The following is a 14,841-nucleotide window of genomic DNA, read 5'->3' as shown; positions in this document are numbered from 1 at the left end:
TGTTCATGTCATTCTGGCCAATACTCCACTTCTGTTATAGCATTTCAGTCTGGAATATGGAATATCTTTCAATACTCTTTATGACTAAAAGGCTAAAAGTAATCTCATGTGTAAGAAATGACCGTTCTACATTGAAGTAGAAATTTAAATAATGAACTCGTTGGTTTTGGATTTGTTTAGCTTCAAGAGTGCATTTTTGTTCGTGTGACCCTCAACACAGGCTTTGAGAATCCCGGGCCACTTACTGATACTTATGCTTAAATTTAGAGCCCGACCGATATGGGATTTTTGAAACCGATACCGATACCGATTTTAGGGAATAAAAAATTACCGATACCGATAATATCGGCCGATATTTTTATTTTATTTTATTTTTGTTTTTATCATCAAATGTTTATCCCCCATTAGTGCTAATTTTTTATTTATTTATCCTGGTTGCTGCTCCACCCTCTGCCGATCTGGGGAGAGCCGAAAACTGGCTCCATGCTTCCACATGGGCAGTTAGCCAGCCGCTTCTTTTCACCTGACAGGGGAAGCTTCACCAGTAGGACATAGCACGTGGGAGGATCACGATATTCCAACGAGTTCCCCTCCCTCCGAACAGGCGCCCTTAACGACCAGAGGAGGCACCACATCAGCAACCCTCAAATATCAAACACTTGACAAAGATATGATTGAGTTGACATGAATTGAAATATGTGATGTAGGCAGGATATTTTACAGCTTATTAATAATCTCAATGCAATGAAACAGTAAACTTAACTGGGAATTTAATAATTATAAATAACTAGAAATACAAAAACACAATAGAACAAATAGTTAAGAAAAAATATCAAATATACACAACATGCTGTCCATGCTGTCTATAACTTATATATATATATATATATATATATATATATATATATATATATATATATATATATATATATAAAAAAAAAAACGGCCGATAATTTTTTTTTTTTACCGATACCGATATATCGATAATCGCCAATATCGGCCGATAATATCGGCGGGCCGATAATATCGGTCGGGCTCTACTTAAATTAACCCACTCATATTCTGGTTTATTTCAAGAAAAACATTTCAGCTAGTGGAAATTCTAATTGGCTGGTAACTTTAAAATCTAGCAGCCATATTGGTGGTCAAAAAAGTTAATTTCAAGCACTGCAGGGAGAGCAGGTGGTGACATAGGAGTGAGTGAGAAAAGGATCAAATATTGGTGGTTAAGACTGAATAATAACATCACAACTGTTCATTTAAAATTAGTTATTTCTCTAAACCTGGCTTCAAATGCCCCAAATTTTTCGCGCCGGCGCCGTTCGGCCCTCAGCAAAATCTGGTAGCGAGGAAATCTTTTTTGTGGCCCTCTCATCAAAGTTGCCCATCCATGGGTTACCGTATGACAATATTTGTTTGGCCCCCAGCGACAATCTGGGTTTCTCATGTGGCCCCCAATGAAAAATAGTTGCCCACCCCTGCCCTAGATGAATGAAATGTAATGTATGAATTAACAGCGTGTATGCAAGGTGTGAAAAACATCATATAGCATATAGCAATAAATCAATGGAGAATATGTGCAATATGAAAAAATATATATATATGAAATATCATACAGCATTAAAATAAATGTAAAAATGAAGATATATGTGCTATATATACAGATTAGCAATGAGCGAAATGTGCAGAACGCCATACATACAGTACTGTATGTACTGTACAGACTTGACGTCTAGATGTTGTGCAGACATGCATTGTAACAACTTATTAGATACATCCAATCTGCTATTTTCCTGTTCCCCCCACATCTGACATCTCCTTCACCTCCAGGGGACGCAGAGAACCCCTCCTCCCCACAGCCGGAGGTCCTGGAGGGGCAGGGCAGCTTCAAGCTGGACGGCTGGTGGTTAAAGCTTCGCCAGTTTCACGGCCTCATCGTCAAGCGCTTCCACTGTGCCAAGAGGAATACCAAGGGCCTCTTCTCTCAGATCCTGCTACCTGCCTTCTTTGTCTGCGTGGCCATGACCGTGACTCTGTCTGTCCCTTCCATCGGTGAGACCATAGATGACTTCTAGTTATTACACACTTTATAGCCTGGTAAACAAGCCGCTCACGTGAACTCACATTTCATTTCGTTCTTCGTTCCCGTCTGGCCTGAAGCCTACACCCAGTGTTTTGCAGTGGGTGGAGGTTGGGGCGGGTGTACTTGCCTTGACAGACAACTCCTTCAGCCAATCAGCGTTGGATCCAGTCAAACCCAAATCCACTCGGGAGAACGGCAAAAGCATATTTTATATAGTTGCGGCGATACTCCTGTACTTGTTATTGAGTCTATTTCTGCAATAACTGCACTTTATGGCTGTTTAAACTAGACGAACATTGACATTACTCCTCGAGGCGATCAGGCAAGGAGGCGGCCATTATTGATTTGTTAGTGCAGTGCTAGTGGCGTTCTTGATTGGCCAACTTGCGCTGTCAATCACAGGGCACTGAGCGCAGTCGCTGATTGGCTCTCCCACTTTGCAGTTTCTGCTTAAAGCCCTCCCAGGGCTTGAGGCCAGACGGTCCCGCAGAACCAAATGAAATGTGAGTTATGGTTGGTTTACCAGGCTACTTTATAGTAATCATCCACCACATGTTCCTATTTTTGAATGTCTGTTTTACTACTCTCTCTATTGCCACTTGTTGAACCGCACTAAAACCATGCTAAGCTCTCTGCATTGTTAGGCAGATACTGATACATAATGGTACTTTGCATTTGAAAATAACATGCAAAAAAGGCAGCACTGGTACTGTAGATGAACGAGCTATTTCTTCTGTCTTGCAGGAGACTTACCGCCCCTGATCTTGTCCCCGTCTCAGTACCACAACTACACCCAACCAAGAGGCAACTTCATCCCCTACGCCAACGAAGACAGACCCCAGTACAGGTCAGACACATTCCAGGAAGAGCATTTGTTTTGTTTTTGACCATTTTCACAATAATTACTCGTACAAACTGAGGGATCATAGTGCAGCACGAGGGAGATGAGGATATATGTAAGTCATGGGGGGTTGGGGGGTGACCCCGTGGGAAAAAAGATAATTGTTTTTTTGTTTGTTTTTTCCCCCCGCCCCCGATTTTTTATCCCATTTTTATCCCCCATTAGTGCTAATTTAATTTATTTAACCTGGTTGCTGCTCCACCCTCTGCCGATCTGGGGAGAGCCGAAACTGGCTCCATGCTTCCTCCGAGACATGGGCAGTTAGCCAGCCGCTTCTTTTCACCTGACAGAGGAAGCTTCACCGGTAGGACATGGGAGCACGTGGGAGGTTCACGCTATTCCAACCAGTTCCCCTCTGAACAGGCGCCCTTAACGACCAGAGGAGGAACCACATTAGCAACCAGGATATTGCATGTTTTTGGTGAAGGGGGTTCCTATATGAAGGAAACCCCCGGGAGGCACGGGGAGAACATGCAAACTCCACACAGAAAGGCCCTTTTGACGACCCCACCCGGGCGGTGGGCACTCGAGGACATGCGGACGGGCACGCATTCCTTCAGCGTTCACAGCGTCCCAGGTGGGAATCGAACCCAGGACTTTCGAGCTGTGAGGCGACAGCGCTTACCACTGCACCACCATACCCCCCAGAAAAAAGATATGGTTACGGTTGCGTTTGCATGTGTCTACTACTATTATACAAGCACTTTGTAAGCTCTGTTGTGGAAAAGTGCTACACAAATCAAGTGTGTTATTATTCATTTGGCAACGTCGTCTCGGGGCACACATCTCACACACCACCGCGACGTTCAGCTGAGCAAGCAAAGTGACCCGGCTTCGTAATGAAGGCGATGGAGGCCCACTACGTTGCCGGCTTTCTTGACTATTGGTCCCTCTCTGTCAGGCCTGCTCGGCCCCGCGTCCAGGGCCAGGCTGTTCGCTTATAAGACATGTTAGTATGTTATCTTGTGTGTTATTTTGATATGATAAAAAAAATATTTAATAATTTATGTGAAGAACACCTACTCTTATAGAATTAATTCTCAAAATACTATGGTTTTTTTTCTAGGTGTAGTAGGCAATGCTTTTGTTCAGTATGATGACACTTTGACAGACTAAATCCTCTATTTTCAGAAAAAATAAACCTTTTTTTTCTTCTTAAAAAATATGATATATAACATTTTGAAATAGAACTCCTCATCAAGTGGAGCGTATCTACCCCCCCCCAGCTGTCCCCAGACGCCAGCCCTCAGAAGATCATCAACACCCTGCGTCTACCCTCGGGCGTCGGCGCCACCTGCGTGCTCAAAACGCCCTTCAACAGCACCCTGGACCAGCTGGCCCAGACCCTCAACCCCAGCGCCAACAACTCCAAGACCCTGGCTGCCCGCTACTTTGACTCCATGTGTCTGGACTCCTTCACCCAGGGGGTTCCACTCTCCAACTTCGTACCCCCTCCTCCCTCGCCCGCCCCCTCGGACGACCCGGACCCCCGCTTCGAGGACGGACTGTGGAACTACACCGCTGCCCCTCCTACCACCATCCATCGTAAGTGCATCTAATAGCAAATGACACCAAAATATGATACATAACCAGGCCTGGGACAAATCATTTCTTTACGGGAACCGGGGCATGACCACTTAGATTTGGGTTTGTGATTTGAGTTTTTGGTGTCTGCAGCAATATTATCTCGATTTTTTCCGAGTCCGTTTTACGTTATGGCATCACCAGCTGGTTTGGAAACCTCACAGTCAAGTCCAAAGCTCAAATCTTTAGCCTGGTCAAAACTGCAGGGAAGATCATCATGGGACTGCCCGCACCCCTCACCCTGCAAGACATATTTGAGCAGTCCACCACTCAACAGGCTAACAAGATTTTGTCTGACTCCTCCCATCATGTGTTGAACCCCTGAGTATGTGCTGATGAACTCTGGTAGGAGATACAGGGTCCCTTTATGCAAGGGCGTCGTTTTGGTGTCAAAGTTGGTAGGGTCGAGGACGGCATGAGGGGAGGGTGTTTCGGTGGCGCCCCGCCGAAAAAATTTTGAGGTTTTTGTTTTACCTTTTTTAGGGGGTGTTGGAGAAAAATATAAGTTAACATGACATCTGACACATTAATCAATAAGCTATAGGCCTAATTATGCTATAAGTTCCATGCCATTTGACACATAGACTCACACTGACATTTCACCCATATAGAATAGCAGGGACTGCTCCAGTTGCTGAAACCTTGGACAGTGCATCAAGTCCCATAACAAACTGATACAGACAGGCAGCCCTGTAGGCTCCAAGTCAAGTCATCACCCCCTCCTCTCGGCCTTTTCCTCCTCCTCTTCCTTTACAGTATAAAGCATAATGACTGTCGGCCATTTGCTGAATATTTGACTCTGTACATCGATCAGACATGTGTACATTGAGATTCATGCCCTCTGTCAATATACAAATTGCAGAGAATGTATGGTATTAAATATACTTTTATGATAAATCTTCCTAGACTCATGGCTTCAATTCATTTGGTAGATAAGCTGTTATAAATAATCACATTTAGCGGATGTATAGAATTTTATTCTCTATCAGGGGGTCATCCCTATGTTCCCCGGGTCCTATGTTCCCCGCTTTTCCCAAATAGGGTCCTATGTTCCCCGCTATGTTCCCTGGGAGAGGTTAGGTTTTGGGTTAGGGTCTGGGGGAGGTTAGGTTTAGGCGTGGGGGGTGGGAGAGGTTAGGTTTTGGGTTAGGGTCTGGGGGAGGTTAGGTTTAGGGTTAGTGAAAAACGGGGAATATAGAACCCGGGGAACATAGAACCCGGGGAACATAGACATGATCCCTTTTTTAGCCATATTTAGACGAATATCTCATTTTAAATCAACATTAGGATTATACTGTTGTGATGTCATTATTCAGTATCTTCTCCTTTTCTCAATAACTTTCATGTCACCACCTGCTCAGCTCTCCTGTCAGCATAATTGTAACTAACAAACACAAACTGGAGGTTTAGCCATCTAATCATGTTCTTTCACAAACAGCCGGTTTGGAAAGAAAAAATTGCCACTGAATCCCACACATCATACATCCTACATTTCTTCCTCCTAAGAGTTGCACGATCTTCAGTCAGATGTCAATTGCCACCATTTGACATCGCCAATACACTGTTGTCATCGCGCAAGCACATGGCTACTTAATATGGACGTTAACGTCCATATTATAGCCATGTGCTTCAGCTGCGCGCTGTACTTTGCTAAATTAGCATCGATGCTAGCGGGACTTACCTGGTTGCTGCTGCTTGCACTGCTGCACTGCTGCGTCACTGCTGCTTGCTGGTAATGTTAATCCCATGTCAGAAAAAGTCTCCAGATTTGTCGCTAACAGGAGGGTCTGTCTGCTGCGCGTGATTTCTATAACCCGGAAAACTGTGTGTGGGTGGGCGTTTGTTTGGTCATCAGCCAAATGAGCCAATCAAACAGGAGTTTTGGGAAAAAAAGTGGACTGGCCCATTCCGTTGTGAAAAACAGGGGTAAATGTAACTTTGAACATATTGCAAACTAATTTCACTCAATAATGGTCGGGTCAATTCTATCCTTGCAAAATATGGGAAGACAATCTAAATGACCTATATAACTGCACTCCAAAGATAATGCAAATAAGGTTGCTTAAAAGTTGGTAGGGACAATTGGACACCCTGAAATGTTGGTAGGGTCCGGACCCCACCGACCCTACACAAAATGACGCGCTTGCCTTTATGTAACCACAATAGATACAAGCATTAATTTGTCCCTCTATCAGTTAAACTGATCAATGGGCTCCCCCTAGAGGTCAGACAGAAAGACAGGAGGCTCTGAGATAGCTTCACATGCTCTAATATCTGCCTGCTTACTTGCATGTATAGTTTAACATGCTTGTTTGCTTGCAGGTAATGTAATGTGAGACACACTTTGTAATCTATTACACTATAACCATGTATTTTGCACTGCACTATTGTATGATGCGAAAGGTGAGGAGTGTAAATGACTGTGACTATCTCAACTTGCTAAGTTTTTTCACGTGTCACCATATACAGTGTTTTTTAATGTACTTAATGTACTGCATTTTAATATTTTACTCCAAGACTAATTGCTCCCACGGGAGACAAATAAAGTGAACCTTGACGATCAGTTGGATTTGGGGAACACACACTTGATGATCAGTTGGATTTGGGGGACACACACTTAACGATCAGTTGGATTTGGGGAACACACACTTAACGATCAGTTGGATTTGGGGAACACACACTTAACGATCAGTTGGATTTGGGGAACACACTTAACGATCAGTTGCATTTGGGGAACACACACTTAACGATCAGTTGGATTTGGGGAACACACTTAACGATCAGTTGGATTTGGGGAACACACACTTAACGATCAGTTGGATTTGGACTTGACGACTCCTTGGATTTGGGGAACACACACTACCCCAGGGTCTAGTGCCGCCCAATTGCCGAATTCTCGCACTACTACAACACACAGCCACATCGAACATGGAGGCGGAATGTTTTTTCTATCCACACTTCTTGTTTTGTTTTGTTTAATTTAACCTTTATTTATACAGGGGGAGTCTCACTGAGAGCATTGCTCTCTTTTTCAGGAGCGCCCTGTTCACATTCACACACACATTCATACCTGGAAGCTGACCAGTACAACCACAGTCTGATCTGCTGGCCACTGATCAGCTCCACTGGAGCGGTTGGGGTTAAGGGCCTTGCTCAAGGGCAGCTCAGTGGTGGTAATGAGGGAGGGGCAAGCGCTGCCTTTTCACTTTCCTCACCCAAATTTATCCTGCCGGTCCCGGGTTTTGAACCGACGACCTTCCCGTCACAAGCTCGCTTCTCTTAACCGTTGCGCCACCACTGTCCAACGGTATTTGTAGTTGTTCCTCATCTCAAAAGCGGTTGCCGGTCTCTGTTCAGATTTGAATGGTCGACCAGCTCAATATAGAGGAAGATGTCAAGACTTTGAGCTTGATTCGAGTTGTAAAACTAGTGCCAACTCCTTGCTGCCACATAAGACACATATGATATTGAGTGAAATGAGTACACAATTACAGGAAAGTATTTGAAGCTCTATTTAGTCGTTTTCTTTGATTAGTAAACTTCCCAGACAATGCATGGATTGTTAGAATTGACCAGCTCAGTGGCCTTGTGGTCTGAGTGTCCGCCCTGTGACTGGGAGGTCGTGAGTTTGATCCCTGGCCGAGTCATACCAAAGACTATAAAAATGGGACCCATTTGCCTCCCTGCTTGGCACTCAGCATCTAAGGGTTGGAATTGGAGGGTTAGATCACCATATGATTCCCGAGCGCGGTGCACGCCAGGGGATGGGTCAAATGCGGAGAACAAATTTCACACATTGTGGGACTTTACCTTTACTTTACTTAGAATTATTGGCAGCTACTATTTGTGCCAGGCATGCATAAACCCCCATACAATCACACAACCTCATATTTTGTAAAAATCTACAAATAATGTTGTTCATTTTGAGTCAGAGGCAACTATAACTCCTCGTACCTGCTCTGTTTCTGGTCAGAGCCGGTGACGTCTCCTCCGACACTCCCCCTGTCCATCCACGAGCCAGTGCGCTGTACCTGCTCCATGCAGGGGACGGGCTTCTCCTGCCCCAGCGGGGTGGGCGGCCGGCCCCCCCTCATGAAGGTGGTGACGGGGGACATCCTGGTGGACATCACGGGCCGTAATGTCTCCGAGTATCTTCTCTTCACGTCGGACAGAGTGCGCCTGCACAGGTAGGACCGTGTCACTTTAATCACTACGCACCACTTGTCTCCCGTGACATTGGTGCAGAGACACTTTTGTAATTTTGTTTTTAGTTTTATTTATTTCCACACAATAAAAAGTGAAACGGAAAAAAAAAATGCAAACAGGAAAATAATGTGCAGGGTCTCTACCCTCAGAAAACCAAAATAATAACAATACAATACAATCCAGGTGTGCAAAGCATACAATACAACAGAAACAAGAAGGAAACAAGAAAACAAATAAGACAAAGAAAAGAAAATCAACAGTAAAAAAAGAACAGAAAAGGAAAAACACAAAAAGCAATCAAAATAAGTGACAGGATAATGTGAGGTGTATGTGTCATGTATGAGGGGGGCCATGCGTGACTCATCAGAGAGGTCGTAAGTTTGGATTTAAATGAGTTGAGAGATGATTGGCAATATTGATATACAGTATGTGTTCCGTAATATGGCGGCTCTGTAGCGTATTGAAAATTGGTTATTGGTAGTGAGACAATATGGGGGGTGATCTGAATGTCTTGTATTATGTATGTTAGAATTATGTGAATATGAATTATTATGTTAGAAAGTATAACCTACTGTACATGGTGCAGGGAGAGACAGGTGAGTACCGTAAATTCCGGACTATAAGCCGCGGCTTTTTCCCCGTTTTTTGGCCTTTTTTGGCCCCTGCGGCTTATAGTCCGGTGCGGCTTATCTATGGATTTTTTCAAAAAAAAAAAAAAAAAAAAAAAAATCTCTCTTTTTTAGCACTCTTTCTAACTATAAATCCACTTCTGTTTTAATTTCCTCTCTTGCCCTCTTTTCACCACACCGCGGACACTGTGTGCACTGTAAAAAAAAACACAGGTGGTGTTGTGTTATGTTGTTTTGTTGAAATGTTAATAAATGGGAGCTTCCTCAAACAGCCATCTCTTTCCCGACAATCCCCTCTGTGCATGAACCCTTACATATGGTAATTAAACATTAAAACACAATAAAAAAAAAAAAAAAAAAAAAACATTAAAACACCCGCGGCTTATAGTCCGGTGCGGCTTATATATGTAACAAACAGGCAATTTTGCAGGTGCGGCTTATACTCCGGTGCGGCTTATAGTGCGGAATTTACGGTATATATATATATTTATAGACAAAAGTGCATACCTGGAATGTGTTGATTTAGATTTTTTTTTTAAGTGCAGCTGATGGTTCAAATCTGTTCGAAGATGTAGCCAACCTAACATTTTTTTTGTATGATGTGAATTCTGTGAAGACTGGAGATAATTATACTGTATGTACTTGCCCATATGATATTTCCATACAATAGATATGGGTAATTAAACTGTAATAAAGGGTTAATCAACATGAATGATTTACCAAACTAGATATTTTTCCGATGATACCAAACCATTTGGCATTTTTTCCCATTCCCTTGTTTGCTTCTGAAATTAGAGAATCAAAGTTAGAATTAAAATGGTATCATCAGCAAAAAGTAAAGGCAGTATACATTTAGCAGATGCAGCAGCAAGGTCATTAATGTAAATAAAAAAAAGCAAAGCCCCAAGTATTGATCCTTCCTTGGGGAACCCCACACATTATTGTAGATCTTCCTGAAGACTCAGACACAGACATATTGCTCTCTGTTTTCAATATAGTTTAAAGTCGAACTGAACCCGTTCGTCACGTGCATATGAGTCCGTTTCAGACTGAAAACATAGTTTGTCTAAGATGACAGATTGAGAGGCGGGTCATAGTATCATGTCGATTATTTTATTTGACAATTCTGGGGACTTGATTGGGCTTTGGCCAATCCTGGCGTGTTCCGCCTCCAAATCGAGTGGGATTTAGTGTGTTGTGGCGCTCCCCTCGGGAAGACCCTGGTGACGCGAGGTTGGTGGCTGAGTGGAGCTCAGCGAGCCGCAGGCAGCCAGCTGCCTTCGTGTTGCCGAGCGGAGAGTGCAGCCCGTCGGCCTGGAATCTCCGAAGTGCGACCCCTGACAACCAAGCTCTCCGATGCGCGCGCCATTATCGCTGCTGTAAATACGATATCCCTGGAATGCGCGTTTTAACGAGCCAGTTACATTTCTTTGCATTCTTAGAGATTATAGTTTTTGTTTTTTGTTCATGTTTCTTGGCCAAGTTAGTAGTTAGTTTATGGGATAGGAATTCTGCCAGATGACAGGCACTAGGCGCCATTTTCTACTTCATTTGGAAGAGAAAATTATCCTGAAATGAAGATTTGATTGACAGCTGCATGTCGTGATATGATTGGTTGAAATGGGGTAGAAATTTGATAGTACTAGGTGACGTCAGCAAACTGTACATTACTGTTATCAATGAAATCTTGAAAAATGAACTTTTGATGTGAAAAAGTGTGAAAAACGAAAGAAATTAGATTGTTGTGATTTTCTTTGCATACATTATTAAATAGGTGCACTGCATACCCAGGTATTTCAACTAAAAGAAAATAAAAGTCATTTTTGGGTTCAGCTCGACTTTAATAACCATCTGTATGCGCATTCATGAAAACCATACTATGACAACTTGGAGAGTTTCACGTTCATGTTCTTCCCACATTGGCATCGACTTAGTTCTTATTTCATTCATTCATTATTTTCTCATTTTAGAGGTAGAGATGATTGTCATTCTTGTCAATAGGTATGGCGGTATAACAGTGGGGAACATCCAGAAATCAATCCCAGCATCCTTTGGGAGGAAGACAACTCCCATGGTTCGCAAGATAGCAGTTCGCAGATCAGCTCAGGTAAGACAATCAGTCTGCAATGGACTAGGAGGATTACTACACAAAGAAGAGCGACTGCTGACAGAACTCCCCCTTGTGTCCAGGTGTTGTATAACAATAAAGGCTACCACAGCATGCCGACCTATCTCAATGTCCTCAACAATGCTATCCTTCGTGCCAACCTGCCCGCATCCAAGGGCAACCCTGCTGCATACGGTAATTTTGTATTTAATTTAACCTTTATTTGATATTAATAACAATCATAATCATAATCATAATAATGGATTCTATTTAAATATTGATTTTCACAGTGCTTAAAGACGCTTTACATTCACAGGATAAGAAACAACTTTCATGAAAATGAATAATAGGAATAAAATAGATGGGAGAGATAAAAAGAAGAAAAAGATTGCAAGTCTTTTTTGAAGGATGGTAGGGTGTTAGCCTGTTGACCAGGTCAGTAGGGGAAAGCTGCTGGATGAGGGCGGAGTCGGGGAGGGTCTCAGCCAAAACAGGTCGATCTCATTGAGACACAGGGTCTCATTCTCAAGAGAGGCCTGCTACTAATATAAGATACAGCCTGGCTGCTGAGTACTGGGAATAACTTTCCCATTGGAATAACAAGTTGGAAACAATCGTCGCTTGGTTTTTTGGGAGCGTTTTTGGTTTGTTGATTACATGGACATAAACAAAGGTGTGTGTGTCTGTGTGTGTGTGTGTGTGTGTGTGTGTGTGTGTGTGTGCGCGCGTGCATGCGTGTGCACATTTGTGTTTTGCAGGGACAAACCACCCAATGAATCGGACCAGCGCCAGCCTTTCTTTGGACTACCTGTAAGTTGCTCAGCACCATTTACTTTATTCTCTTTTTCTTCTTTGGTGGTTTTTACCTCGGCACTATTGCTACGGCGTCATGGTCATCAAGGCAAAATTCAGCTCAGGTACTCAGGGTGGAAACACTTCACTCCTCTATGGTTTTACATTATCAAACTACTTCACTCCTCTATGGTTGTACACTATCAAACTACATCACTCCTCTATAGCTGAACACTATCAAACTACACTACTCCTCTATGGTTGTACACTATCAAACTACATCACTCCTCTATGGTTGTACACTATCAAACTACATCACTCCTCTATAGCTGAACACTATCAAACTACATCACTCCTCTCTAGCTGAACACTATCAAACTACATCACTCCTTTATGCCTAAACACTATCAAACTACACTACTCCTCTATAGCTGAACACTATCAAACTACATCACTCCTCTCTAGCTGAACACTATCAAACTACATCACTCCTCTCTAGCTGAACACTATCAAACTACATCACTCCTCTATAGCTGAACACTATCAAACTACATCACTCCTTTATACCTAAACACTATCAAACTACATCACTCCTCTATAGCTGAACACTATCAAACTACATCACTCCTCTATAGCTGAACACTATCAAACTACATCACTCCTTTATGCCTAAACACTATCAAACTACATCACTCCTCTATAGCTGAACACTATCAAACTACATCACTCCTCTATAGCTGAACACTATCAAACTACATCACTCCTCTATAGCTGAACACTATCAAACTACATCACTCCTCTCTAGGTGAACACTATCAAACTACATCACTCCTCTATAGCTGAACACTATCAAACTACATCACTCCTCTATAGCTGAACACTATCAAACTACATCACTCCTTTATGCCTAAACACTATCAAACTACATCACTCCTCTATAGCTGAACACTATCAAACTACATCACTCCTCTATAGCTGAACACTATCAAACTACATCACTCCTCTATAGCTGAACACTATCAAACTACATCACTCCTCTCTAGGTGAACACTATCAAACTACATCACTCCTCTATAGCTGAACACTATCAAACTACATCACTCCTCTCTAGGTGAACACTATCAAACTACATCACTCCTCTCTAGCTGAACACTATCAAACTACATCACTCCTCTATAGCTGAACACTATCAAACTACATCACTCCTCTCTAGGTGAACACTATCAAACTACATCACTCCTCTATAGCTGAACACTATCAAACTACATCACTCCTCTATAGCTGAACACTATCAAACTACATCACTCCTCTCTAGGTGAACACTATCAAACTACATCACTCCTCTATAGCTGAACACTATCAAACTACATCACTCCTCTATAGCTGAACACTATCAAACTACATCAGGGTTTAAATCATTTAAGAAGTGTGAGAATCAAGTCTCTTCTTTAATTAGCACAATCTCCTCTGCTCCTCTACATCCAGGCTCCAGGGGACAGATGTGGTCATTGCTATCTTCATCATTGTGGCCATGTCCTTTGTGCCAGCCAGCTTTGTGGTGTTCCTGGTTGCAGAGAAATCCACCAAGGCCAAACACCTGCAGTTTGTCAGCGGCTGTGACCCCGTGATCTACTGGCTGGCTAACTACATGTGGGACATGGTGAGGGAGGACGTTCATGTGGACGTGTGTGTGTGTGTGTGTGTGTTTGTGAGAAGATGGCAGGTTTCTTGTCATCCCCTCTAAATATCACATTGTATTTGAATTATCCTAAACCAATTTCCCAAAGCCATCCACTGATTCATTTTTGATTCACATCGAGGTAGCTGAGATGATATCCCACACAACTACTAATCGCTTAAAATAACCTTACATTTACATTAATCCACCTCTTAATTTATGCAAAATCCCCTTAAAAATACTTCCCGGAGTTATTAATGGAGGAGACATGTTACCAGATGTTAACACATCTTTTTACCAGGAGACATCAAAACCACCTTAAACACGACTTAACACAACTTCATTTTTGACTCATCATTACTTTATCATTTAATGTAAAACCTACTTTATAATTTAATTTAAGGAGACAACAACATCGATAACTCATTAATAACCTTGTAAAACCTTACAAACCCATAATGCTAACCTTACTTTACAGTATTAAAGCTGATATTTTTTAGTCGATAATTTATGTTTATGTAATTAAGGAAATTTCAGGGAGAAAATGAAGGGCTTTGGCTTCTTGGCATTGATTGATTGATTGGTTGACTTTATTCATGGATATAGAGACAATAAAAGATAAAAGGGATAGCATGTAAAAGTGTAAAGTACCGGTAAACACTTATTTCCAACATGGTCCCTGATGTTTTAAAAACAGGACAAACAGTAACACAAAACATAGCCATCTAAAAACTGTAGCAAAAAAACCCATGACAATCATAGTATACATTAAACACCAATACACATGGTATTTCAAAATCCTGTCCTAAAGTCTTCCATCATAGTCACAATCAAATTACATCCGAAAATACAAACATTTAC

General features: G+C 42.3%; 1 protein-coding gene across 1 annotated transcript in view; it reads left to right on the top strand.

Moving 5' to 3' along the window:
• The window catches only part of LOC310792490 (ATP-binding cassette sub-family A member 2-like), a gene marked incomplete at both ends in the record, with an annotated part of 85,099 nt that overhangs the window by 44,496 nt on the left and 25,762 nt on the right, over positions 1–14,841 (top strand). The window contains 8 exons of the mRNA XM_083654170.1: positions 1,831–2,052; positions 2,828–2,937; positions 4,211–4,529; positions 8,542–8,755; positions 11,405–11,510; positions 11,594–11,705; positions 12,269–12,320; positions 13,788–13,962. Of these exons, the coding sequence (XP_083510296.1) occupies positions 1,831–2,052; positions 2,828–2,937; positions 4,211–4,529; positions 8,542–8,755; positions 11,405–11,510; positions 11,594–11,705; positions 12,269–12,320; positions 13,788–13,962 (1,310 nt within the window). The remainder of the gene's footprint in view (positions 1–1,830; positions 2,053–2,827; positions 2,938–4,210; positions 4,530–8,541; positions 8,756–11,404; positions 11,511–11,593; positions 11,706–12,268; positions 12,321–13,787; positions 13,963–14,841) is intronic.

Source organism: Poromitra crassiceps (genome assembly GCF_964638095.1).
Source record: "Poromitra crassiceps genome assembly, chromosome: 18".
In the NCBI taxonomy this organism is placed as follows: Eukaryota; Metazoa; Chordata; class Actinopteri; order Beryciformes; family Melamphaidae; genus Poromitra; species Poromitra crassiceps.
This window is presented reverse-complemented; position numbering and strand designations above follow the sequence as displayed.